The following is a 26,600-nucleotide window of genomic DNA, read 5'->3' as shown; positions in this document are numbered from 1 at the left end:
GTAATAGTTTTTAGAAATCAATTTTAATAGGTTAATATAAACTTAAAGGTTAAGCATTAATATGCAAGGAAAAGTTTATTGTAGCTGAATTATTCTTCAATTGGCATCTTTAATAATCATTCACATTAAAAACTTTTCCTTGCATATTAATGCTTAACCTTTAAGTATACATTTTAAAGCATTAGACAAGATTTTTCAGAACCTTTAAAGAGCACTAGACTTTTACCTATCATAATGAAAGGCTTTGCATTCGTAGTATCTTCAAGCGTTTCACCAGAAACTCTCTTTTCTGGTAGAAATGTCTTGTATAACGGCACATTAGACCACCTTGGGTTTCCATCTCTCACTGAAGTGCCGGTCATTTGTCTATAGCAACTTGGGCGCTGATGTTTTGCCAGAGCAGCTTGCTGGTGCCTAGACTGTTCCGAGATGACATCCAAGTTGGCAGTGGATTTGAAGGAAGATCTGTCGGCTAGATTTTTAAGACTTCTGATACTTTCCTCCGGGGATACATTTAAATCTTTTTTATGACGGTAAGCTGATTTATCGACTAAAATTGAAAAAAAGGGTTAAGACGTATTGACGCTTTATTTCCCCAAAATATTATTCAAGTATCGTTTGATATGTGAACAAAACAGGAAAGTATTACTCTACTGCACTTATGACACCATTTATTTTGTTAGTTGGGACAGTGACATGTAATGTATGAAGCCTGAATACAAGAATTAATCTAATTCTAGTCCTCTCAACCCATCTTCGGAAGGCTTGGCATATTATATTCTTATGACAAGCAACTTTGAAATTACTCTAAATCAACTTCCAAGATAATACATACTGTACCACACATTCAGGAGGAGCCGCCATGTTTTACTGGCGTCAATGTTTTTGAAAACTTAATTCGATCTAGACATTTGTTTGATTAATGTCAAGTATTTAAGAGTAGGAGAAACGAAAAATGGATTAAACTGATCAAGTAAATTTTAGTGGGATATATCCAGGAGGAAACACTGCAAAGAAACATGTTGAGTAATTTTCAATTTAACAAGATATTTGTCATTTATATGAAATTAATTACCTTGTGTTTTAGGAAGTTTAGCTAAACAGCGAGGCTCTTTATCACTACGACTTGAGGATGTGTATGAAGCCTTTATGTTGCCAGGTATTCCATTAGTTGACTGAGAGATCTTCTCAGATACTGGCAAATCAAATCCCATTTTGTGGCTTCCAGTCGTCGCTGATGTACCAGTGGTGTGGCTGGAGTAACTGAGCAGCTGAATGTTTGGGTGAACAGCTGATGGGTGATGAGGTGGTCCTGGAGTGTCTGCATTAATAGTGGCACTGGAAGAAGACTGGTGGCGAGAATACTGGAAACTGTCCACACTTTTATGTGGAAATCCGTTGACGTCATCAGATAATAATGATCGGCCAAACTTACCTTTTGTACAGTGTTAATCATTAGGAAGAATTTAAGTAGAAAGTGCAGACGTAGCAAAAAAAAAAAATGAACATAATATACATAAGGCTATATGTACACTTTATAGGCAAAGGTCGAAAATTCTAAAATGAATGTCAATAATCAAACTAATATCAATAAATAAAAAGCTCCTAATTGTAAGGCAAAGTTTAGTCACTATTACTTTCCTGTAGAATACTTGTATTTAATAGTATTACCCATATTATTTCAGGAATTTGCAAAGAACCCAACACATTTACCTTCCCTAGATGAGACTGAACACTTGTCGCCAGACTCTCTACTTCCTGGTACAAAGGTCTTGTATAAAGGCACATCATATCCTAGCGGTTTTCCTCTTGTTAAAGAAGTGCTAGTCACTTGTCGATAGCGACTATGTTTCTTGTGTTTTGATCGGTACCTGCATGATTCTGAAGTGACAGCTGTGTTCCCAGTGACTTTGAAAAACGTGTGGTTAGATGAATATTGCAGACTGTTGACATTTTCCCTCGAGGAGCCTTTAAGAGGTTTAGTATAACTGAAGACTGATCCGACGGCGCCGGCTAAGTTGAGAAAAAACATTAGAAAACCTGTTTTGGTTGATAAGAGAGTAGCTGGGAGGAAAAAAATGGTTTAGCTGCACAGTGGATACCTGAAATTTACGAGGCCAGACTCTAAATACATTTAATTGCGGTTGCTTGTCAAATAAAAAGACAGTTGCTTCTTTCAGTAAGTAATTCTGATTTGTGGGAATTATTATCTAACTTGATTAAATCCATTTTAAATATTTGTGATTATATCAATATACTAACTGGGCAATATGCTTTGAAACTAGAAAAGTACTTGCGTAAATAATGAGTATTACGAAACACTATCCGAGTTCAATTACAACAAATACATTACGGAAAACAGTCTCAGCAGTTAAACGCATATTCTAAGTTTCTGTAATTAAGTGATAAGCGCTTATATTGCAGTGCATTACTGGTCTAATATGACAGTCATTAACTCTGTGGAGATTCATCGAAGTCTGAGATGAGGCTTGTTACACCGACAAATAACGACAGTGGAATAGAATTCAGTTTAACCAGGGATCACGAGACAGGCAGTAACGCTATCATATATAGGGCTATAAAACAAATTATTTAGAAAACTGACAAGTTGAAGAATGAGACTTGTGCAACATTTGAGAATCTTCATTACGCAAACGTTTCGCCAGTCAGTGGCTTCCTCAAACGAATACAAAGAAGAACGCTGGACTGAAGAAGCCACTGGCTGGCGAAACGTTTCAGTAATAAAGATTCCTATTCTTCATAAATAAGGTTAGTAAATGTTAAGGACAATTTGTAGCAAGGAATAACACAGGTCTGCCAGTAAGTTTAATACAACACTCAAGACTTTTACTCTGAGCCATCAGTCAAAAACTATGATCATTGAGGCAGGCAGCTCGTCTCGCTTAAGTTATTACAACACAAGAAATAGAGATTAAGTTGATTCACGGGGGGTTAGGCCCACTTACCTGGATCAAAAGCCCCTCACCTGCATCAAATTACCTATCTCGAGGGATTTGGACTTAACCCTAGTATCGACCTAGTGGGAAAGAAAGGGGAGTAGGGGAGAAGTAGAGGAAGAGAGGAAGTAGGAGGGAGGAAGCAGGAGCGAGTAAGGGGGAGGAAGTAAGAGGGAGGAAGTAAGAGTGAAAGAGGAAGTAAGAGTGAGGGAGGAAGTAAGAGTGAGAGAGGAAGTAAGAGTGAGGGAGGAAGTAAGAGTGAGGGAGGAAGTAAGAGTGAGGGAGGAAGTAAGAGTGAGAGAGGAAGTAAGAGTGAGGGAGGAAGTAAGAGTGAGGGAGGAAGTAAGAGTGAGGGAGGAAGTAAGAGTGAGGGAGGAAGTAAGGGGGGGGAGGAAGTAGGGTGGGAGGAAGTAGGGTGGGAGGAAGAAGGGTGGGAGGAAGAAGGGTGGGAGGAAGAAGGGTGGGAGGAAGAAGGGTGGGAGGAAGAAGGGTGGGAGGAAGTAGGAGGAGGAGGTAGGGGGGAGGAAGTAGGGAGGAGGAAGTAGGGAGGAGGAAGTAGGGGGAAGGAAGTAGGGGGAGGAGGTAGGGGGGAAGAAGTAGGAGGAAGGAAGTAGGGGGAGGAAGTAGGGGGGAGGAAGTAGGGGGGAGGAAGTAGGGGGAGGAAGTAGGGGGGAGGAAGTAGGGGGAGAAAGGAGGGAGGAAGTAGGAAGGAGGAAGTAGGGGGAGGAAGTAGGGGAGAGGAAGTAGGGGGGGAGAAAGTAGGAGGGAGTAGGGGGGAGGAAGTAGGGGGGAGGAAGTAGGGGGGAGGAAGTAGGGGGAGGAAGTAGAGGGGGAGGAAGTAGAGGGGGAGGAAGTAGAGGGGGAGGAAGTAGAGGGGGAGGAAGTAGAGGGGGAGGAAGTAGAGGGGGAGGAAGTAGAGGGGGAGGAAGTAGAGGGGGAGGAAGTAGAGGGGGAGGAAGTAGAGGGGGAGGAAGTAGAGGGGGAGGAAGTAGAGGGGGAGGAAGTAGAGGGGGAGGAAGTAGAGGGGGAGGAAGTAGGGAGGAGGAAATAGGGAGGAGGAAATAGGGGGGAGGAAGTAGAGGGGGAAGAAGTAGGGGGAAGAAGTAGGGGGTAGGAAGTAGGGGGGAGGAAGTAGGGGAGGAAGTAGTATAAAAAGGATTATTTGGTGTTGTGGTAGCAGGTAGTTAATGATATATCTTCGGAGGCTTCTTACTTTATTGTTAAGTCGTGGTGGGTACACAGGCTTGTGTGTTTGTGCCCATGGCCCGGGCAGGGCCATCCCACGAGAGAGAGCTGGGAGGCCTTGTATCTTGCTGCTAGGCCGCTGTGTGAGTGAGGCAGAGGCAAGGGCAGGCAGGCTGGCATGCCCACTGAGAGGCCTGGCTACAGAGGGCAGCACCTGAGTGGCTCGAAATATGAACTAAGCTGGCAGACAGCATGGGCAGTCTGTGTAGACAGTACAGGCTGTCTACATATGCTCGGCCACCTACCGCGCGTCGTCCCGACGCGACAATACTGGTGGTAAAAGAAACTCTGTCTCTCTCTCTCGTAGGAACAGGGCACAGAACACAAAATAAAAACGTATATATACATATGAACATGGAAAAAAAACTTCCTACAGGGAGGGAAGAAAAAAACGTGTGGGGTGTGCTAAACATTGTGGTCATAGGCAGTGAGCGTCGAAGGGCATCACTGCACGCCTTCCTGCATCTGGACAGATACTGCAACACAGTAGACATCGCTGCGGCTGAGCTGTGACGTAACAGGTTACGGTCTCCTCTGGAACGGTGAAGCAGACATCGTAGGAGTCGCTGCAGGTTTCACTCAACCTGGGGCACGACATGCTGGTGCCCTCGAGTGAGGCGTCGACAAAACTCGGCAACTGGGCAGGACTTCTGGCAAGCGACTCAGGAGGACACTTCTCGACTGGTACTGTCGCTGGGCTGTCACTGCCGGTGAGCGTGAAGCGAGTTGTGGAGCGAGTCGTGACAGAGACGACTGGGCGAAACATCTGGGAGTCGTAACATCATACACCAGACTGCAGTGAGAGAGCTAGCAGTCAAAGTGACATCTTCTTTGTGCAGGCTGCTCACTGAAGCTTGTGACACGAGGCTGACACAGCGTGTCATTCTCTCGACAGTTGGAGTTATAGCAGAGGTTAGTCTAAGCATCCCCAGACTTGTTTCTCTACATATAACTGCACTCTGACGGTCTGGAGGTGAAGTGAAACAAATCTCGATGGGATTCGTAGCAGGTACGATTCTGCAGATCACGAGCGACGAGCATAAAAGCTTTCTGTACAAGAGGGCTCGGTCACTCGGGGGCTGACTTGGCATCAGCTGTCATATGCACTGGTCACATCGGGTGACATAGCACAGTGGTGCTACTCAGGTCTGGCTCAGACCTCACTGGACACATGGAAACTTTAAACACACCGCAGTACATGCGGTACACTAACATGTGAGAACACTGACTGAGAGGAATTAACACACGACATATATCTTCTCTTAATCTTCTCGACTATACTGAAATAATTACTAGAAGCACTCGATGTGACATCATGTGATGTCAGGCGTGATGTCGCGAGGTGACGTCAGCAGCACTGTGACATCAGCAGACATCTCGAGGTGACATCAGGCAGATATCGTGACGTCATGAAGTCGGGGAGCATCGTCGGTGACGTCAATGTGATGCAGGCAGCAGACCACAGCATGTGGCCTGGGACATCTGGTAACTCACGTGGCTTGTAGATACACGTGACATCGCCCACACCCAACGTGGCATCGTGATCCACGTGGCATCGTGATCTATGTGGCATGCTGATCCACGTAGCTTCTAGTGGCCTCGGGCACTCGGATACACAGCTCTGGCAATGAATTCACATGGAAAACAGCAGAAAACACAGCAGAGGGAGTGGGCAGTGGCGAGTGTGTGGTAGACGGGTGAGCGTGAGTAGGGCGAGCATGGGCAAGGTGAGGAACGGCCACTTCCTCTCCTCCTCCACACTCACAAACACGTGGAGAAGCTCACACTGGACGCAGAAATCACCACAAAACTCACCTCTGGCTTGCTGAAACAGCTGTGCTGAGCTGAACAACAACAGCAGCAACATACAAATGACACTGAACACGTGACTTGAGAAACAGCGTGGGATACTGTAGCGTGGGATGCTGTAGCATGGGGTCACTTACAATTCTCGGAGAATTTCGGCAAATTTCGGCTGGATCCTGCTTGTACCTATGTATGGATGCTCAAACGTGCAGACACGACATCAAGATAACTTGTTGAGAGACGGATGCTTCTTGTGTAGGGTGATGAAGTGAAGATGACTTCATACCTCTACCTTCCTCTCTCTGGGCAAACACACTGCTGCGACCACCACTGCTACCAATGTTTAATAGGTTTGTTTGGTAGGTGCTGCAAGCGGGTGGCTAAATGATATGTCTTCGGAGGCTTCTTACTTTATTGTTAAGTGTCGAGGTGGGTACACAGGCTTGTGTTGTGCCCATGGCCTGGGAAGGGCCATCCCACGAGAGAGAGCTAGGAGTTCCCGTGTCTTCCTGCTAGGCCGCTGTGTGAGTGAGAGCGAGGCAAGGCCCGGCATGCTGAAGTGGCCACCGAGAGGCCTGGCTACAGAGGGCAGCACCTGAGTGGTGCAAAATATGAACTAAGCTGGCAGACAGCATGGGCTGTCTGTGTAGACAGTACAGGCTGTCTACAGCAGGGGGGAGGAAGCAGGGGAGAGGAAGTAGGGGAGAGGTAGTAGGGGGAGGAAGTAGGGGGGAGGATGTAGGGGGAGGATGTAGGGGGAGGATGTAGGGGGGAGGATGTAGGGGGGAGGAAGTAGGGGGGAGGAAGTAGAGGGGAGGAAGTAGAGGGGAGGAAGTAGAGGGGAGGAAGTAGGGGGAGGAAGTAGGTGGAAGTAGGAGGAAGTAGGAAGAGGAAGAAGGAAGAGGATGTAGGGGGAGGACGTAGGGGGAGGAAGTAGGAGGGGAGGAAGTAGGAGGGGAGGAAGTAGGAGGGGAGGAAGTAGGGGAGAAAGTAAGGGGGAGGATGTAGGGGGGAGGATGTAGGGGGAAGGATGTAGGGGGAAGGATGTAGGGGGAAGGATGTAGGGGAGGAAGTAAGGGGGAGGAAGTAAGGAGGAGGAAGTAAGGGGGAGGAAGTAAGGGGGAGGAAGTAAGGGAGAGGAAGTAAGGGGGAGGAAGTAGGGGGGAGTAAGTAGGGGGAGGAAGTAGGGGGGAGGAAGTAGGGGGGGAAGTAGGGGGAGGAAGTAGGGGGAGGGAAGTAGGGGGGAGGGAAGTAGGGGGGAGGAAGTAGGGGGGAGGAAGTAGGAGGGGAGGAAGTAGGAGGGGAGGAAGTAGGGGAGAAAGTAAGGGGGAGGATGTAGGGGGGAGGATGTAGGGGGAAGGATGTAGGGGGGAGGATGTAGGGGGGAGGATGTAGGGGAGGAAGTAAGGGGGAGGAAGTAAGGAGGAGGAAGTAAGGGGGAGGAAGTAAGGGGGAGGAAGTAAGGGGGAGGAAGTAGGGGGGAGGAAGTAAGGGGGAGGAAGTAGGGGGGAGGAAGTACGGGGGGAAGTAGGGGGAGGAAGAAGGGGGGAGGAAGTAGGGGAGAGGAAGTAGGGGAGAGGAAGTAGGGGAGAGGAAGTAGGGGGGAGGAAGTAGGGGAGAGGAAGTAGGGAAGTAGAGGAAGTAGGGGAGAGGAAGTAGGGGAGAGGAAGTAGGGGAGAGGAAGTAGAGGAGAGGTAGTAGGGGGAGGATGTAGGGGGAGGATGTAGGGGGGAGGATGTAGGGGGGAGGAAGTAGGGGGGGGAGGAAGTAGGGGGGGGAGGAAGTAGAGGGGAGGAAGTAGAGGGGAGGAAGTATAGGGGAGGAAGTAGGTGGAAGTAGGAGGAAGTAGGGGAGAGGAAGTAGGGGAGAGGAAGTAGGGGAGAGGAAGTAGGGGGAGGAAGTAGGGGGGAGGAAGTAGGGGAGGAAGTAGGAGGGGAGGAAGTAGGAGGGGAGGAAGTAGGAGGGGAGGAAGTAGGGGAGGAAGTAGGGGGAAGTAAGGGGGAGGATGTAGGGGGGAGGATGTAGGGGGGAGGATGTAGGGGGGAGGATGTAGGGGGGAGGATGTAGGGGGGAGGATGAAGGGGGGAGGATGTAGGGGGGAGGATGTAGGGGGGAGGATGTAGGGGAGGAAGTAAGGGGGAGGAAGTAAGGGGGAGGAAGTAAGGGGAGGAAGGGGGAGGAAGTAGGGGGGAGGAAGTAGGGGGGGAGGAAGTAGGGGGGAGGAAGTAGCGGGGAGGAAGTAGGGGGGAGGAAGTAGGGGGAGGAAGTAGGGGGGAGGAAGTAGGGGGGAGGAAGTAGGGGGGGGTAGGGGGGAGGAAGTAGGGGGGAGGAAGTAGGGGGAAGGAAGTAGGGGGGGAGGAAGTAGGGGGGAGGAAGTAGGGGGGGAGGAAGTAGGGGGGGGGGAGGAAGTAGGGGGGAGGAAGTAAGGGGGAGGAAGTAGGGGGGGAGGAAGTAGGGGGGGAGGAAGTAGGGGGGGAGGAAGTAGGGGAAGAAGTACGGGGGAGGAAGGAGGGGGGAGGAAGGAGGGGGGAGGAAGTAGGGGGGAGGAAGTAGGGGGGGAGGAAGTAGGGGGAGGAAGTGGGGGGAGTTGGAGAGGAGAGAAGGGAGGATGGGAAGGGGGGAAGCAAATGAAAAGGCAGATGGGATGAAGAAGAGTAAGGCGGTAGAAACGAGGATACAACCCAGACCTGAAGATGTAATTATGTGTAATAGCGCGCGCGCGCACACGCACACACACAAAAGTTATGGGCCACTATTGATATGCTTCTGACGACGCCCGAGAGTGCGAAAGATTTAGAGCTAAAGATTTCCATCCCCCATGTTGCTTGTTCTGCATAACCAGTAAGTGAAAACAATAGAGGTTCGATCCTCCTCCCGAGCAGTGAAGTCCTTTACCACGTCAGCTCTCATGATCAAGGTAACAGTTCACCGTCACATAATTGTAAATAACTATTCAGTTCCTAATAATAGGCAAAGTTAAATCAGTGCAAAAGACTGAAACGAAACAAAATCATAAGAAATCAGAATATACAAACCAAAACAAACATCAGAAACAATAAATGAAATATAAACTGTCAGGTCCAAACAAACAAATTATACAAAATAAATCCACAAACACATACATACACACATACAATGTTACCAATGCCCTTCAGAAATAGGAAATGAGAAGGGGAGGGGGGTGAGATGTTGACATTTTTATTTACAGTAATTTTTTTTTGTTCCACACACCTACATTTGCAAATTCATACATATACATACATAAACAGAGGTTACTTCACAATAACATTTATGAATTATGATCTCCAGATTATTTACAAGGGTTTTTATTTGACTAGACTATGTCAAATGATCACCTCTGGTAGGCTCAGTTACACATCGTGTACACTACAATATTTATTAATTAGGAAGCCACAATCACATTTGAACTGATTATACTTAAAAAAAGTATTTTTCTGAACTCGTTTTTACATATTACTTAGATCAATATTAGATTCGCTTTAGAAACGCTAATCTCTTAAGAGTTTGCAGCGTCTTTAAAGAACATTATTATAATTATTGTAATCATGGGGGAGCGCTACACCCGTAGGATTATACAGCACATGTGGGGGGGGGATGGAAGATATTCAGGCTCAATTCAGGGAACCGGAGCACAGATCCAATTCCCTAGATCAAGAGCCCCTCACCAGCGTCATGGAACCTCCCTTGAAGGGACTTTAAAGAACAAAAAAGCACACTAGCGTACCTGGAACAATACACAAATAACCCGCACATAGGAGAGAAAAGCTTAAGATGACGTTCGGTCCCATTTGGACCATTTACAAAGTTACACTCGCCTATATATACTGGATCCCTCACTCTTTTGTATTAGTATGACTTTGTAAATGGTCCAAGTCGTAACGTAATGTTGTAAGCTTCTCTCTATGAGAGGGTTATTTGTTAATATAACATCTTACCCGTTTGAGGTGCAACATAGGGTGTATGGCGCTCGTTAAAGGCAACGGACATGTTAACAGCAGGTTGTCTCTCTAATGTTTACCCTAGTGTGAGGTTTGGTAACCACCCACCTTTCACTAACACAGACTCGACGGTACTGGCAGCTGCACCTGTCAGCTGGGGCTACATTGTCCACAGTTTTATATACAGATTTTGTCATAGAAATTCACCTCACATACAATATATATACGCTTAGAAGTGTATGTATAAGCCACAGAGTTTGCTTTGATATTCATTTTAAAGAATAAAGTGTTCTCGATATTAGGGTAAAGTGAATTTCAGCCATAATGATCCTAGTGCAATCAATAAGCTTTAACCTTTAGCATCATAACTTCACTTGTAATGCGAGATATCTTTAATTTTCTCTACATTTACTTTATAAATGAACTTAATTTACAATTACTAAGAAATACGTTGGATACATACATTGTTTATCGACGAATTGTAGTCTGGCAAACAAGTGGCTCCAACTTAAGATGGTCAAGTAGTTGTTTGTCCTACTAGCGTTGAAATTACTTTTATTTTTTTAAGGCGATGCGCTAAACCAGAGAGGTCATACAACACTTCGGAAGGATGGATGGATGAGGGGGGGGGTCGCTGCAGTTCCTTGGAGGAAAAGTGCCTTTATCCCTGAATGAGGCTCTTGGTCCGAGGAACAGAACTTTTTCTTCCTTTCATTGGATCGAACCTGAATGTCTTCCATTCTACAACCACTGTGTGACCACTACAGAAAAGTCTGCAGGAAATATTAATGATATTAACCAGCGCCTGGGGGAACAGGTGACAATCAGGTTTAATCCAACCAAGGAAAGGACAGGTTCAATTCCTTAGATCAAGAACCCATCCCCCTTTACCGGCATCAAGGAACCTCCTCTTGAGACTTATGATCAGTATCCAGCTACATGTTTCCATACATTCACCAGGATGAAGCCTTTCTACGAGGGTACCTTGCCGCTAATGAAGGGCTCTTGTTCCGTGGAATTGCGGTTACAGTTTCCTGTATGACCAATACGGTTTCAGCGCGTCTCGTGAACATATTGCTATCAAGATGTAAATCTCTAATTCAGATTCAAGAACCAGCGAGGACAGTGACCACACATAGCCAAATTTTCTCTTTTACTCTTTGAAATACACATATTTAAAATAAAAATGAGCAATAAAAATAAATTTGCATCTATCGAAAATTTAATACTTTTCTAAACCTAAATGACTAAATGATACATACTTCAGTTGAGATTAATGGGAGACATTATTCCAGCCTATCTTCACAGCGCGACGCATTAAGAGATATTTTTACATCCTAACCTTCACAGGGCGATGCACCATCCTAATCAAAACAATAAAAAACATTTAAAATATCACGTAGAATTCGCAATAAAATTGTCTCCTATTTTATCATTGTTAGTTGCAAGACAGGCGGGGATTCGATTAAACAATTGCTATCTTGACTCACGAAATTGTAATGATACGATTGCACGGGCGGGGGATACAACCCGCGATCAGAGAGTCATAAAACTCCAGATCGACGCCCTAGCCACTGGGCCAGTTGACTGAATCTTATTGTAGCTAGCTGGCCCAGTGGGTAGGGCGTCGATCTGGAGTTTGATGACTGATCGCGGGTTCTATCCTCGCCCGTGGTATGGTTTAATTGCTGACTTACAACGTGATGTACAGCGAGATTACCCACCTTGTCATCGTGTTGTCCACACCTGTCTCTGAATGTGCATATTATTATCTATTTAGCAATTTACTGTATTTCCATATGTGATAAACAACATCGGAAATGATTCACGAGGACTATTAGTGGAAGGATAGCCGCTAATTTGCAGTGTTCAGAGTGACGCTTTCGCGCCGACCTGTGTTAGTTTACGCACGGTCTCGCGCCTTCTTACGAGGACCACGCATTCGTGAGAGCACGCACGAATGCTGGGATGTTCCCTGTGAGTTCCATGTTAGTTTACGCATGGTTACGCACAGGAACGTTTGTGACTAAGTGTTTTTCTTTCAAGACATTTCTGCAGCGAGTGTGGCGTGTTCTGTGTTAGTTTACGCACAGCCACGCCAGTAATATGTGTGCTACCCGTGCCTCGCTAATTCGTGTGCATTCGTGGGCGTTCGTGCGTGCACCTACGCCACACCATCGTTCGTTTTGGCGATAGTGCGACAAATAACACCCCAAGTCCGCATATTGTGTTAGTTTACGCACAATTGCGAATCTGTCGTGTATCTCGTGCATTCGTGTGATTTGTGCGTGTGCTGTGGCGTGGCGCTGACCAGCCAGTGTACTTCGTGCACTGGTCCAGCTCGCCAGGCGCCTGTGCTGTGTTAGTTTACGCACAGCACCTGACGGCCCTTGCCATTCGTGCATTTGTGGGTGATATGCATGTGCTCAGTGCTTTGGGAAAACATCCGCTTGTGACCTACGTGTGTACCGTACGATTCCAGTGAGTGACGTAATCATGGCTTGTGCACCACTGTGAACCCAGTGTGGGCTGTCAATAGGTCTTGGGAACTGTGGCACACAGCTACGAGCCTCGTTGGGGCGGCTGTACTGCCATGTCATCCCAGGAACCAAGAGGCAAACGGCCCATGTCATCATGCGACGACGACTTTCACGGCGACATGGAGGAAGTGGAAGGGCCGGCGAAGAAACCCAAGGACAACCTGCACTTCGGGGGCGATGCCCCAGAAGCTCCTCAGATGACGCCAGCTGCTTCCCCAGATGGCCCAGGGACGATGGGGACAGCCTAGGCCAACCCAAGCCCGGCCCAGCAGGTGGACACCCCCCAACATATGGGGACCATGGAAGAGACCCAGGACCCTCCTCCTCAGCAGATGGCACCAGGGACAACCAACCCAGACGAAGCCCCACAGGCAACAGAGGAGAACGAGATGGTACAAGGGCGCTCAAGACCTCAGAACCGTGCTGCAAGGCAACCAAGTGTGGTCTTCAACAAGTTCATGATCCCTCACTACGATGTGGTGAAGAACCTGGAGGCGACCATGCCTTCCATCAAGCTCAGCTGCGACTTCACGCTCAGGGGAGAGATAGTGGCGAAGCCGCGCGACGAGGACACATACGATCGACTGAAGTCAATGGCTGCAGAGAATCCGAGGATAAGGGAGCTCCTAGCTCAAGAAAAGATGCACAAGGGGGTTGTGCTTCACGTCCCTGTACCCATCCCAGCAGAGCGCTTCCTCGATGTACCCAACATTGTCAAGGCAGAGAGGCTGACCACCGGGACCAACAAGATCTCAAAATGGAATATGTTAATCCACCACCGAGGGCCCCTACCATCCCACATTGCACTGGGGGTGTGGGGGTGGTTCAAGACCCGGCCATATGTAGAGGGCCCGCTACAATGTTACAACTGCCAGGGCTTCAACCATATCGCGGCTACCTGCCAACATGTGAAGAAGTGTGGAGTCTGCAGCAAGCAGCATGACTCCAAGGATTGCATTGCATTGCTCAAGCATTCTGCCCCCGAGACCCCACGCCCCGAACCCAAGTGTGCCAACTGCAGCAAGAAACACCACGCATGGAACCAGGGCTGCCCTGTTATGGTACAGCAGTGGCAACAGGTGCGACAGTGGATGGCCCCTGCAGCGACGACGACCCAGCCCAGCTCAGTAAATGCCCAACAGCAACAGGCGGGGACATCGTCCAATGCCCCATGGGGCCCGAATATGGCCTCTCCACGCCCCAACCCATGGAACTATCAGCACCGGCCGCTGGCGGTAGCCAGCACAGCTCCCTCGACGGCGGCCACACCCTACAGCAGAGAGTTCCCAGCACTGGGGGATCACCAGAGAAGACAGGTTGCACCGCCAACATTGAGGCAAGGGGAACAACGGTAAGGGCAAGTCTCGAAGCCTCAGCAAAAGCAGAACAAAGGAACACAACAAGCCCGGCTCAGGGACGCTGCTCAAGGAGCTGCGGCTACACAGCACCAGACAGGACACCAGCAAGGGCCTTCCCGACAGAGGCAGTCCCCACCCGAATGCAGCGGGAAGCAGGCCACGGCACCCAGTCAGATGGCACAGAGAGCCACGGAGACTTGCGTGACCTGCGGGACAGCAGCGGCAACGATCGCAGGAGTGGGCCAACAACCACAGGCCACAGCCAAGGAAACCTTGTCCCCCCAGAGGGAGGGCACCTCGCCAGCTCACATTGTCACCGTAATCAAGCTTGTGGTAGAGGTGCTGTCCATGCTAATCCCATCAATGAAGGACAGGCAGGTCTGCAAGGATCTCCTGACTACCGTGTACAGCATGGCTCTCCTGGAGAGGGCCGACGCAGCATCCCTTCAGGCCCACCTCACCCAGGTCTTCACGCCCGAGGAATTGGTAGAACATGCATGGATATTCCGGAGAAACATGGACCAACAGGAGGAGATGGAGTCCGACGGGTCACCCGACAGTCCCTAAAAATCCTCCAGTGGAACATCTGTGGTCTGAGGCAGAAACTCCACCTAGCTATCCAGGCGGCAGTCCAGGATGAGATAGATGTGTTTCTGTTCCAAGAAACCCTTGCCAAACCCCCACCCGCCCCACAGCCACGCATCCCTGGGTTCTCTGCATTCCTGCAGCGTGGTGGGCCCCCCGCCAGGGGCACCGCAATCTATGTGCAGAATTCCATTCCACACTCAATCGTCACTGACCCTGTCAACTGCGGTGAAGGGGTGGAGGTGCAAGCCGCCACGCTGCGACTACCATCTGGACCACTGACTATTTACAATGTGTACTGGAGCACACGGTTTACCCTCGACCTCTTGGAGGTTGCAGCCCTGTCCATATCCCGCCTCGAGGGCGTGCTCGTGGCGGGGGACATCAACGCCCATCATGAGCTTCTCCGCTCTGTCTCCCATACCAATGAGATGGGCAGGCATTTGGCGGCGGTGCTCGAGGATGTTCCCGAGATCGTCCTCCTCAACAATGGGGAGCCGACACACCACGGCGGCAACGGACTGGATGTCACTCTCCTCTCTCGGAGACTGCAGCCTGGGGTGAGGTGGGAGCTCCACCCACTTCTCACGAGCGACCACTTTGCGATCGTCACCATGCTGGCACTCACTCAGCACACCCCATACACACTGCCTCCATGGTGGAACTTCAAGAAGGCTGACTGGCAGTGCTTCCAGGATGTCATACAGCAATGGTGGGAGACGACCTCCCTCTCTGACAATCCTGATGCGGCTGCCCAGAACCTTCAAGCGGCCTTCACCCATGCGGCCGAGGTGGCCATCCCACTTACCAAGGCTGGAGGCACCATCAAGCGGGACTGGTGGTTCTACGACGAGACAGTCAAGGAGCAGAACCACCGTGTCAACTGTGCCCATGGGCTCCACAGACGCAACCCTACTGCTGACACCCTTCGGCTGCTGAGGGGGGTGGTGGGGCACTCTCGCCACATCTCCCACAGAGTCCACCTGGCAAAGTGGTTTGAATGGTGTGCCTCCTTCGACCATGCCACTACCCTGTCTGAGATCTGGGCGAAAATAGGTATAGCTACTGGAAAACGAAGAGGAACAGTGCGTGCTCACCATGACCCAGCTGGTGAAGCAGAGAGGCTGGTCGAGCTCTTCACCTCCAGGGCAGCAACAGCCCGCGTGCCACAAGATGTGCAGAACCTTCAGGCTGTCCTCCTCCCAGACAGGACTGCCAGGCTGCAGGCCGCATGCTATGAACACGATGACACCGACATTGACTTCAACGATTGGGAGCTGAAGGCAGCATTCAGGACATCTCGGGACACCACCCCCGGCCAGGATGGTATCACCTACAGCATGATCGCAAGGGCGGGCCCCTCTGGACACGATGCGCTCTTGGAGGTCATTAACTGCTCCTGGAGGGCTGGGCAACTCCCCACTGCATGGAAGGAGGCCATCATCTTGCCCATCCCCAATCCCAGGGACCCGGAAAGCATGAGGCCCATCTCTCTCACCAGCTGTCTTTCCAAGATTGCTGAAAGGATGATCCTTGAGCGACTACGGTGGAAGCTCGGCCCGGAACACCGTCATATATACGGCTTCACACGAGGAGTGGGCACTGCAGAGAGAATCACCACCCTCCTTGCAGGCATTTGGTCAAACAAGAGACCCAAAATTGTTGTCTTCCTGGACCCTTGAAAGCCTTTGAGCTTGCCAGCGCACCAGCCATCCTCGACCTCCTAGCACGCAGGGGTGTGAGGGGCAGGCTCCTTGCCTGGATCTCTGCATACCTCCAGGACAGGTGTGCACGAGTGCGCTTCCAGGGACAGGTGTCCACCCTCAGGCCCCTGGAAAATGGCACCCCGCAGGGAGGGGTCCTCAGCCTCGCTCTCTTCAATGTCCTGATGCATGAGCTGGTGCAGCTGCCGTTCTCTTTAGGCACCCAGCTGCTCAGCTATGCCGATGATCTTGCCTTCATCATCACCGAGAGATGCGGTTTGATGCTTAGAGCCCAACGTGACCTTAACCTCCTCTCCACCACCTGTCGTCGCCTCGGCCTCAAGGTCTCGGCGGAAAAATCCAAGGCCATGATCCTGCACGCCAAAGTGCTGGAAGGGAGACTGCAGGTGTCAGGCATCAATCTCGGCTGGGTCAGCAGCTACCTGTACCTGGGAGTGCACATTGACAATCGGCTCTCCTTTCGGAATCAGGCAGAGTACGTCAGAGAGTGGACCATGCAACGGGTCACGGCCATGTGGGCCCTCGCCAACTCTAGGTCGGAGGCCAGCCGTGACATTCTCCGATTATTCTGCGTGCAGGCGGTGCGCTCTCTCGTCGACTATGGTGCACTTACCCTGGTCCATGCCCGCCCCTCGCACCTTCGAAGACTCGACGTCGTCCAAAATACTGCAGCTCGGATCATGCTGGGTGTGCCAAGGTGGACGAACACCGTGCCACTGAATCATGAGGCTCAACTGCAGCCCCTACACGATAGGATCGCCCTTGTGGCTGCCAGGAGGGTGGCCAAGTATGTACAACTCCCTGGTGGAGAGGGACTGCTGCAAGACCTCCTTGAACATCAACAGGGAGACCTCAGGGAGTTTCCCGGCCGACTGTGGGTGTGGTCAGTGGCAGATGTAGCGAGCAAACTCCTCCCCATGGTGCTTATCGTGGACAAGGGCTGTGACCGGCCTGTGGCGGGGTACTCTGTACTCCCGCCCTGGGCACCAGAAGCAGTTGTGGTCCACATCCAAGACCTCCCAGTTAGCAAGCATCACTGTCCACAACACGTGTTGCAGCAAAGGGCTGCAATGAGTATTGCAGCAGCAGAGCACCCTGGGTGTGCCGTATATTACACCGATGGCTCTTGGGATCCAGAGGCTGGCCGCACAGGTGCCGGGATACACCATGCCACCCTGATGGCCGGATGGCGACTCCAGGATCACTGCACCATCCTCCAGGCAGAACTCCATGCCATCCAGAGGGCCCTGCAACACGCGCTCCAGGATCATCGGCGACCCCCAGTCATTCACGTAGACTCCAGAGCGGCGATCCAGGACATCATGCACAGGGAGCCCAGGGACAACATCCGGATAATTTCTGCCATCAGGAAGGACCTGCAGACACTTAATGAGCAGGGACGGCAAGCAACAATCAACTGGATTCTGAGCCACATCGACCTCGCTGGGAATGATGCAGCAGATGGCGCGGCGAAGTCAGCAACCCTTGAACCCCAGCCAGTGACCACCATCGCCATCAGCCACAGGTAGGTGGACCTGTGGGCAGCCGCTGCAGCCAGGCGCCCACTACCAGGGCCAGGCACATCGCGGAGCCGGATCTGGTATGACAGGGCGACCCGGGGGGAGCCCCCGCCGAGCATGCGGAGGCTAGACAGGAAGTTGCAGGTTGGGATCCACTGGCTGCGACTTGGCTACCCTACTGCCAGAAGACTCATCGACCGTGTGCGAGAGGAGTGCTGCTGCCATTGCAACCAGATGGTCCCCAAGCCACTAGTGCACTGCCTCCTCGACTGCCCAGCGATGGTGCCACTCCGACGGAGGCACTTCCCAATGGCACCTGGGGACCTGAACCGAGAAGACACCGCAGCCCAGCTGGTGTATCTGGCCGTCCGTGACCTGGGAACTCTCATCCCCATCCTGGCTGCCCACTCACCGCCTCGATGACGACGCCACATATAACGAAGAGTAGCCACGACCTCTCCATCTATTAACTCTCCTACTCTTCCTTCTTTCACTCCCCTACCTCCCCTCCCCCACCACTTAAAAAAAAAATCCAACGGAGCCTGTACCTGTTTTCTAGGTAAAAGTCTGAACTCGCCTAGAACCCATGCCACACTACCAACAACTCGACGGGGCAACAAGTGCTCAAAGACCCTCAACCCTGGCGATGCCTGCCAAGGAAGCCCAAGTGGACGCCTGCTGATGAAGATGAGAAGCGAGATGACACTCCCCTCCGGGGAGTCGCCGCAAGAGAGAAGTAGAGGTTACCCTCCAGCAGGAGGGTCCAAGAAAGAAGACAGAAGAAAGAAGAAGATGAATGACACCCCCAACCGGGGGCCACAGCCAGGTCACCATATGGAGAAGACCCAGGCCGGAAGTACCGGCAAACCTCTAATGAATGAATGAATGTGATGTACAGCATTGTGTCCCATTATAGCTTACCCGCAACTTAAAGCAAGTGGATTATAGTTAATGAAAGAAAATATATCAGCAACGTAATATTAGCCACATAGGTGGCACTGGACTCAACCAGAGTATCAACATGACTCACGAAATCGTAATGACACGATTGCAGTATTATTATAATAAAAAAGAAGCGCTAAGCCACAAGGGCTATACAGCGCTGCAGGGTAGGGAAGGAAGCGAGGGTATTGGATGGCAGAAGGGAGGAGGGATGATCAGTAGGTTACAGAAAACAGTGGGGCAGGGGATAGTACGGGGGTAGAGGGTAGCAAGAGATTGAGGTAGAAAGGGCTGAAGGTATCAGAATTTGTGAAGTAAGTCAGTTGTTGTCAAAAAGTCAATGAGAGAGTCTGGATGAAAGGTGGGTCCATCAGCGAGAAGGGAAGGTAAAGAGAGAGCAGTGGAGCGAAGACGACGATGGAGGTAAATTCTGCGTGCTCGTTGATAAAGTGGGCAGTCCAACAGAATGTGGCTGACTGATAATGGAACTTGGCAATTCTCACAGAGAGGAGCAGGGCGCCTCTCCATGAGATATCCATGAGTAAGACGAGTATGGCCAATGCGAAGACGGGAGAGAGTAGTCTCCCAACCTCGACACTAGTGATAAGAAGATGGCCAGTAACCTATACTCGGTTTAATAGATTGAAGTTTGTTGCTGAGCATAGTAGACCAACGTTGTTGCCAATGGGTGTGAAGGTGGGAAGATATTGCAGCAAAATAGTCCGTAAATGGAATACCTCTACATGAAACTGGTAGGTCATGTACTGCTGACTGCGCAGCAGTGTCTGCCTGTTCATTGCCCTGTATGTCAACATGACAGGGACCCAATAAAAAACAATATCTTTATGCTTGGTAAAGATGCGGCGTAGCCAAAGTTGGATACAGAGGACTAAGGGGTGAGGTGTATCAAATTTCTGTATAGCCTGTAAAGCACTAAGGGAGTCTGAGGCAACCACAAATGATGACACAGGCATAGATGCAATACAGATAAGTGCTGTAAGGATGGCATACAATTCAGCAGTAAAAATACTAGCCGAAGATAGTAAATGCCCTTGAACGACGCTGTCCGGAAACACTGCTGCGAGTCCTATGCCATCAGAAGACTTAGAGCCATCTGCAATGGCATGAGAATGAGAGTGAAAGTGGTCAAGAAAAAGAGAGCGGGAAGCGACCCTAGACAGTTGGGCTTTCGAGCAAGGGAGAGAGAAAGAACAGACTCGAACAGCTGGAACTTCCCAGGGGGGTAGGGAAAAGTGAGATGCTACATGTACATAGAAAGGTGGTAATTGAAGAGAAGACAAGAGCGAATGAAGGCGAAGAGAGAAGGGACGGAGTAAACAGGGGCGGCGAACAAATAAAGAATGTCTACTAATATCAGTGACCATTCTATAAATGGAAGGATTGCGGAGATCATGAGAGCATACATAGTAGCGAAGGCAATGGGCATCACGGCAATCGGATAAGGATGGAACGTTCACTTCTGCATAGAGGCTCTCGACAGGGGAAGAGCGAAAAGCACCAAGGCATAAACGTAATCCTTGGTGATGAATGGGGTTAAGGCTAGAGAGAGTAGCAGGAGATGCTGCTGAATAGATCTGGTCACCATAATCAAGTTTCGATAAAATAAGGGTGGAATGTAGGCGAAGGAGGGTTCGGCGATCAGCTTCCCATGAAAGATGAGCAAGGGTTTTAAGAAGGTTCAGCCAGCTGTGACAAGTTGCCTTCAGAGAGGTAATGTGAGGTTTCCAGGATAACCTACGATCAAAGAGGATGCCCAGAAACTTGACTGTATCACGTTCAGGGATATGGGAGCCACAGAGGTACAAAGGATGATCAGAGATGACAGAGCGTCTAGTGAAAGTAATTTGGTGGGTTTTAGTGCTGGAAAATTTAAACCCACGTGTGGTGGCCCAATTGGAAACACGGTCGACTGCATGCTGGAGAGAAACTGTAATAAGGTGACAGTCAGTGCCTGCACAGGCAATAGCGAAGTCATCAACATAGAGTGATGACCAAATATTTGATGGAAGACTAGAGGCCAAATCATTAATAGCAAGGAGAAAAAGTTTTGTGCTCAGAATACATCCCTGGGGGACACCTTCAGCTTGGATAAAGTCCGGGGACAGCACATTATTAACCCGAACACGGAAATGCCTGTCAGTTAAAAAGTTCTTAAGGAAGGATGGTAGATTGCCCCGAAGGCCTAAGGAGTGGGCTTGGGCTAAAATATTATACCTCCAAGTTGTGTCATATGCCTTCTCAAGGTCAAAAAATATGGCAATAACTGAGTGGTTGTTCGCAAAAGCATTACGAACATACGTATCCAAGCCTAATAAGGGGTCTATGGTAGAACGTCCCTTATGAAAGCCAAATTGATGAGTGGAGAGACTGTTGTGTGTCTCTAAATATCACACTAAACGTCTATTTACTAGGCGTTCCATCACTTTGCAAACTGCACTGGTAAGAGCAATGGGACGATAGTGGGAGGTTTCATGTCCCGTAGTGCCTGGTTTGCGGAAAGGGAGAACAATGGTGGATTTCCACAGCTGTGGAAGAACTCCTTGTGACCAAATAAGATTGTAAAGGCGTAATAGGACTGCAAGGGCTGACTGATGTTAATGTTGTAGCATACGAATATGAATGTCGTCGGGCCCAGCTGCCGATGATCGGCAAGCTGAGAGTGTTGCCTCCAGTTCTTGAAGTGTAAAAGGCACATTATACTGTTCTTCTCTGAGAAAAGAAAAGTCCAAGGGTGCTAACTCTCTGGCAGACTTTGAGGAAAGAAATGAGGGGCATAGATGGAGTCCCTGAGAAATATGGACCAGATGATTGCCAATTTCATTGGCAACATCTAGTGGGTTTGCTATATCAACATCGGCAACCCGCAGAACAGAAGCCGGGTCAGGAGAATATTTACCACTCAGTTTTCGTACTTTTTTCCAGACTGCACTCATAAAGGAAGCAGAGGTGATGGTGGAGACAATCTCGCCAGCAAGTGCGTTTAGCGTCACGGATGACACGGCGAGCGATCGCACGCTTCTGCTTAAAATCCAGAAGTCTCTCTGTGGTTCTATTGTACTGGTACCTGCCCCATGCAGCGCATTTCAAACATACTGCACAAGCACAAGCAGGAGACCACCAAGGCATGCATTTCTGAGAATGCCTGCCTGAAGTTTGGGGTATAGAATGAGAAGCTGCAGTTAAAACGGAGGACGAGAAGAGGTGTAAAAGCTCATCGATGGAGGACGAAGAAGGAACCACTCTAAAAACAGTTAGGTGTGAGTAAAGGTTCCAATTTGCCTGATCAAATTGCCAGCGTGGGATGCAAAGAGGTGGTGAATATGAAAGGGAAGTAAGAATGATTGGGAAATGATCGCTGTCATGTAAGTCCAGAAGAACAGACCAAGTGAAGTCTAATGTGGCGGAGGAACAGCAGACTGAGAGATCGATGCAAGAGAGAGTGTGAGTCTGAGGATCAAAATGGGTGTGAGTACCTGTATTTAAAACATGGAGGGGGTGGGTGGCAAGAAAAGCCTCTAACTGAATGCCACGGGAATCACAGTGAGACCCCCCCAAAGGAAATGGTGGGAATTAAAATCACCAAGTAACAGAATCGGTGGCGGTAATGACGAAACAAGAAAGGCAATATCCGGAATATATAATGCCCGAGAAGGAGAGAGATATAAAGAACAGAGCGTATACCACCTATGCAAGTGGATACGGGCTGCTGTGTAATGCAGCGAAGTACCAACAAATAGCTGATGGTGCAGAATATCAGTGTGTAGAAGAAGGGCACTTTCATTAAAGGTCTCATCAGGAAAAGGATCTGAAGAATACAATAAATTATAGCCTGAGATGGGAGAGATAACAGCAGAGTGTAATTTTGGTTCCTGTAAGCAAACACCAACAGGGGAAAACGGGGAGAGTAACATCTGAAGCTCACCCCAATTACCCCGATTCCACTGTAAATAGGCCATGATTGGCAATGATAAAGATACCTGAAATCCGTAGGTAAGGGTTCCTACGGAATAGAGGGGTTAGAAAAGTCCACATACGGAGGCAGTGGAAGACGTTCAAGCAGCGAAGGAACGGTGCACTGTGAAGAAAGGAGTTGCGCAGATGGAGTAGAGGAGAGAGAAGGAGCGGAGGGTGGATCAGTGTCCATTGATGGTTTGGTCTCTGCAATATATTCAGAGATTGCTTCAAGTGTTTCAGAATTCAGAGACGTCGTATGGGAGACAATATTAGAAATGGTAGGGGGAGGATGAGTAAAGATTGGAACTGTAATGGACTGTACCAAGGTAGGGGGGGGCGAAAGGGTGGAGGGAACTGGAGAAGCATGGAAGGGGACAGAAGAGGCAGAAACCTGGGAGGTGGCAGAAAAGGAAGAAACTTGGGAGGGAACAAGGGAGGAAGGTACAGTACGAGGAGGAGGGTGAACCTCTATACTTGTAACAGAGCCAGTGAGAGGGGAAGAACCAGGTACAGAGACAGGGCAGGTAAAATGAGGAGGTGGAAGATGGGTAGGAGGTGTTAACGGACCTTATTTTGACTTTTGAGAAGTAGAGGGACGATTGGGAGGAGGTGTCATACGAGATCTCATCGCTACTGAGGCTTGTGAGAGAGAACATGAAGAAGCGAGATCAGACTGAGACATTGAAGTAGGGACGTCTGAGCCGAGGACAGCAAAAGAATTAGCTGCAGGAGTGACTATGGGAGAGGTAACCACAGAGGTGGGTGCAGAAGATGGGATACCAGAAGTGGGGGGACGTTTTGAAACACGGGAATAAGAAACACGAGGTAGTCTCCCTTGGATGCAGAGATGAGAAACTGCCATGGCATAAGGGAGACCTTCTGCCTCTTTGAAGTAATGGATTTCCTGCTCGTTTAAGTAGACTTGACAACGACGAGAGTACGAAGGGTGAGCCTCATGACAATTAAGGCAAGAGGGAGGTTGATTGCAAGATGTATTAGAATGGCCATCGGCACCACAGACTGGGCATTCGGCGATAGATCTGCAATATTTTGCTGGATGGCCAAATCGCCAGCAATTTCTACACTGTTGCAGTGTAGGGATCACCTTTCGAACTTGTAACCGATGACCTGCTACATAAACTGAGGATGGGAGTTCATGGCTGTCAAAAGTTAAATGAGCCACATTGCTAGGGTATCATCTTTGCCCGCGGGCAGGAAGAACCTAAGTGCCTACCTTGAGGATTGGGAGATCTTGGAGTTCCAGCTGTTCAAGAATGTCATTGCCACATGTCTGGAAATTTTGTTGAACTATGGTATGGGGCAGAATGACGGTGCCACTACAAGAATTGAGGGAATGATGCTTTTCAATAGTGACAGGAACAGTTTCGATATGGGAAAGACGAGAAAGCTCATGAGCCTGGGTAGCATTCTGTATGGTGATGATGCACATATCGCTCTTAAGAGCATGAAAAGAAATATCTTTACCAACATGGCGTAGGAGTGCCTTGCCAATACTGTGGTCAGAAAGATAGGCAGTAGAGGAAGTCGGTCGTAAAGTGAAGAATTTAGTCCATTGTGCAGTCTGAAACTGAGCGTGGAAAGGTAGTGAAGGACGTGTCGATCTTTTCTGAGAAGAACGAGAAGGTGGAGAAGTATCATCAGCAGGTAATTGTCGTTGGCGTTTAGGTGTGGGACCAGAGTTGGTCCGACGTGGAATGGGCCGGCGATTTGAAAATTGCCGCACCATAGAGGGAGAGGCCGGAAGCATAGTCAGAGGAGAGCGAAGGTCAGATAAATCGAAGGAGTCAGTCGAGGCCTCAGTACCTGAAGCGGGTGAGGAAACAGCACCGGCAAGAGGTACAGAGGCATGAGGAGTGTCCGAAGAGTGGTCCAAAGACGAGGCGGGGTCAGAACGGGGTGCGGTATCAAGAAGGGGCCCGGGGGTAGCAGGTTCATGGACTAGGGCTGCCATGGTTAGGTTACATCTTTCTTTTTGTTTTTAAGAAAAAAAAAGAAAGAAGAAAATAAAAATAAAAAAAAGAATAAAAAAAGGGGGGACCGGGGAGGGATAGTTCCTAGGAGGAATGAAAGGGCCAGAAATCTCCCTCCGCGCCCAAGAGGACCTCAGCACCGCAAGTAGCGCAGATGCAGGATGGAACCCGTGCCATACCCTACCCATCATGCCAGTAAACCGGCAATCCGGGATAGCAACCTCGCATCTGCCGAGCTACCTCGGTGGACAAAAGAGAGGGCGGCCGGAAATCTGCCACAAAGCATACCTCCTTCGGCCACCACCCCCGGTATCCGAAAGGTGGCTTCCAGAGATACACCCGTCGCCCGAGAGACAGCCAAAGCCACCCTCCGGGATACCGGAGAGGGATCAGGACATCCCCAGGCAATCCAGATTCAACGGCAAACTACGCCACCGCCAAGAACCTCAACAGAATGGGATGGGCCCCAGTACCCTTTCCCCTACTTAGGAACTAGCATGCCTGTGGGAAAAAAAAAAAAAAAAAAAAAAAAAAAAAAGGAAGGGCAAAAGGGAGGGGTGGGGAGGAAGAGGAGGAAAGGAAAAAGGGGAGGATGGGATAGGGAACAGGGGATTGGGGGGTAATTAGGTTCGGTCTGAGGAAGGAGACCGACAGGTCTAATTCCTCAGACCAAGAGCCTCTTCACCACGCCAAGGAGCCCCCCTTGAAGAGGGACACGATTGCAAACAAACCATACCACGGGCGGGATTTGAACCCACGGTCATAGAGTCTCAAAACTCCAGACCGTTGCATTAGCCACTGGACCAGCTAGCCACAATATGATTCGTCCATCTAGGTATATTTCTACACCATAGGAAGGTTAGCATAGGCACCACTGTGACCACAAATGCATTTGAGTGCTAAAGAGTTGGATATCCAGTAGACTTTTAGATAGGAGTAGAAGCAAGGAGTGACTTGACGTACATTTGGAGTGTGTAAGGTAACATTTGTGAAGGTATTTAGGAAAACTGAAGGTAGGAAGTACAGTGCCTGCACTGGAAAAAAGGGAGGGGACGTAACAGTTTGGAAAGTCGTCTGAACTGTGATGTCAACACACTTTTGAATGAGTAACGGTGGAAGTGTTTACTCTTGTTTTCGGACTGCCCTACCTCGGTGGGAGACGGCCGGTGCGTTAATATTTTTTTTTATCGTTAGTGGACACCGAAATCACTACCTGATGGGGCTTTAATATATTGGTAACTTAGTAGGTGAACGTTCTCGAGGACAGAGCGATCACAGCCGTATTCCTGGAAATTCTTAAACGTAATCTTTCGTTTTCAAATAACAGCTGGGTGCATTTCGGACGCTATGCGATCCCAGAAAGGTAGCCCCCGTTTTCCATAAGCTCAGCCACCTCTACCTCTATGCACGCAAAAGGAGTAGTGCAGGGTGGCGAGAATATTCTAATGCAGCATAGTATAAAAACATGTATCTACTCTGTATGTATCTGTGTGTATGTATACACATACGCTTTTAGTATGCGTGAATATGCATATGTATACATTTATGAATGCACACACATACACATTTGTGTATGTGTGCATAAGCATGAGTATATATATTATTGTGGGAATGTGTGTATATACACTTTTGTGTATTTATGAATATGTATATATGTGCATATGTAGTCCTGTGTTTACATGTTTGTATATGTACACAAATGACCGTATATGTGTATGCATACGTGTACTTTATGTGCGTCTGCGAATGTGCACGTATCTGTATACATGCGTATGAATGTATTAATAATTAAGGTAATGCTGATGGGCGATTCCCTAGGAGTTAATTTATGTATAAATTGTCACAACGCTAAACGCTTAACCCACAAGGGTAAATTTATGTATGAAAGTCTATGTTTGTGTTCATCACTATGGACTGATGAAGATACTGTGTGGCGAAACGTTCTCATTAAAGATACCCAAGTGTTGCACATGTGTCTAATTAATCAACCAGGTGTTG

The 26,600-nt window shown here is 49.2% G+C and overlaps 2 protein-coding genes across 5 annotated transcripts in view; one reads left to right on the top strand and one right to left on the bottom strand.

The window, feature by feature from the left end:
- LOC128693646 (serine-rich adhesin for platelets-like) overlaps nt 1-10,103 on the bottom strand; it is a 33,481-nt gene extending 23,378 nt beyond the window's left edge. For 2 of the 4 annotated variants that reach the window (XM_070101953.1, XM_053783421.2), the window contains exons 1-4: nt 9,965-10,103; nt 1,714-2,013; nt 1,076-1,435; nt 227-550 (exon numbers count right to left, since the gene is read on the bottom strand). In XM_070101953.1, the coding sequence (XP_069958054.1) occupies nt 227-550; nt 1,076-1,435; nt 1,714-2,013; nt 9,965-10,016 (1,036 nt within the window). In that variant the 5' untranslated portion in view covers nt 10,017-10,103. Of the gene's footprint in view, nt 1-226; nt 551-1,075; nt 1,436-1,713; nt 2,014-9,964 lie in introns of those variants that run through there. The other 2 variants (XM_070102043.1, XM_070102095.1) reach the window with 2 other exon arrangements.
- Nucleotides 1-26,600, top strand: part of LOC128693780 (uncharacterized) — a 59,467-nt gene that overhangs the window by 10,357 nt on the left and 22,510 nt on the right. The gene's annotated exons all lie outside the window — the stretch shown is intronic.

This window comes from Cherax quadricarinatus, chromosome 1 (assembly GCF_038502225.1).
Source record: "Cherax quadricarinatus isolate ZL_2023a chromosome 1, ASM3850222v1, whole genome shotgun sequence".
Lineage (NCBI taxonomy): Eukaryota > Metazoa > Arthropoda > Malacostraca > Decapoda > Parastacidae > Cherax > Cherax quadricarinatus.
The sequence above is the reverse complement of the archived record's forward strand: the minus strand, read 5'-3'. Positions and strand labels throughout refer to the sequence as shown.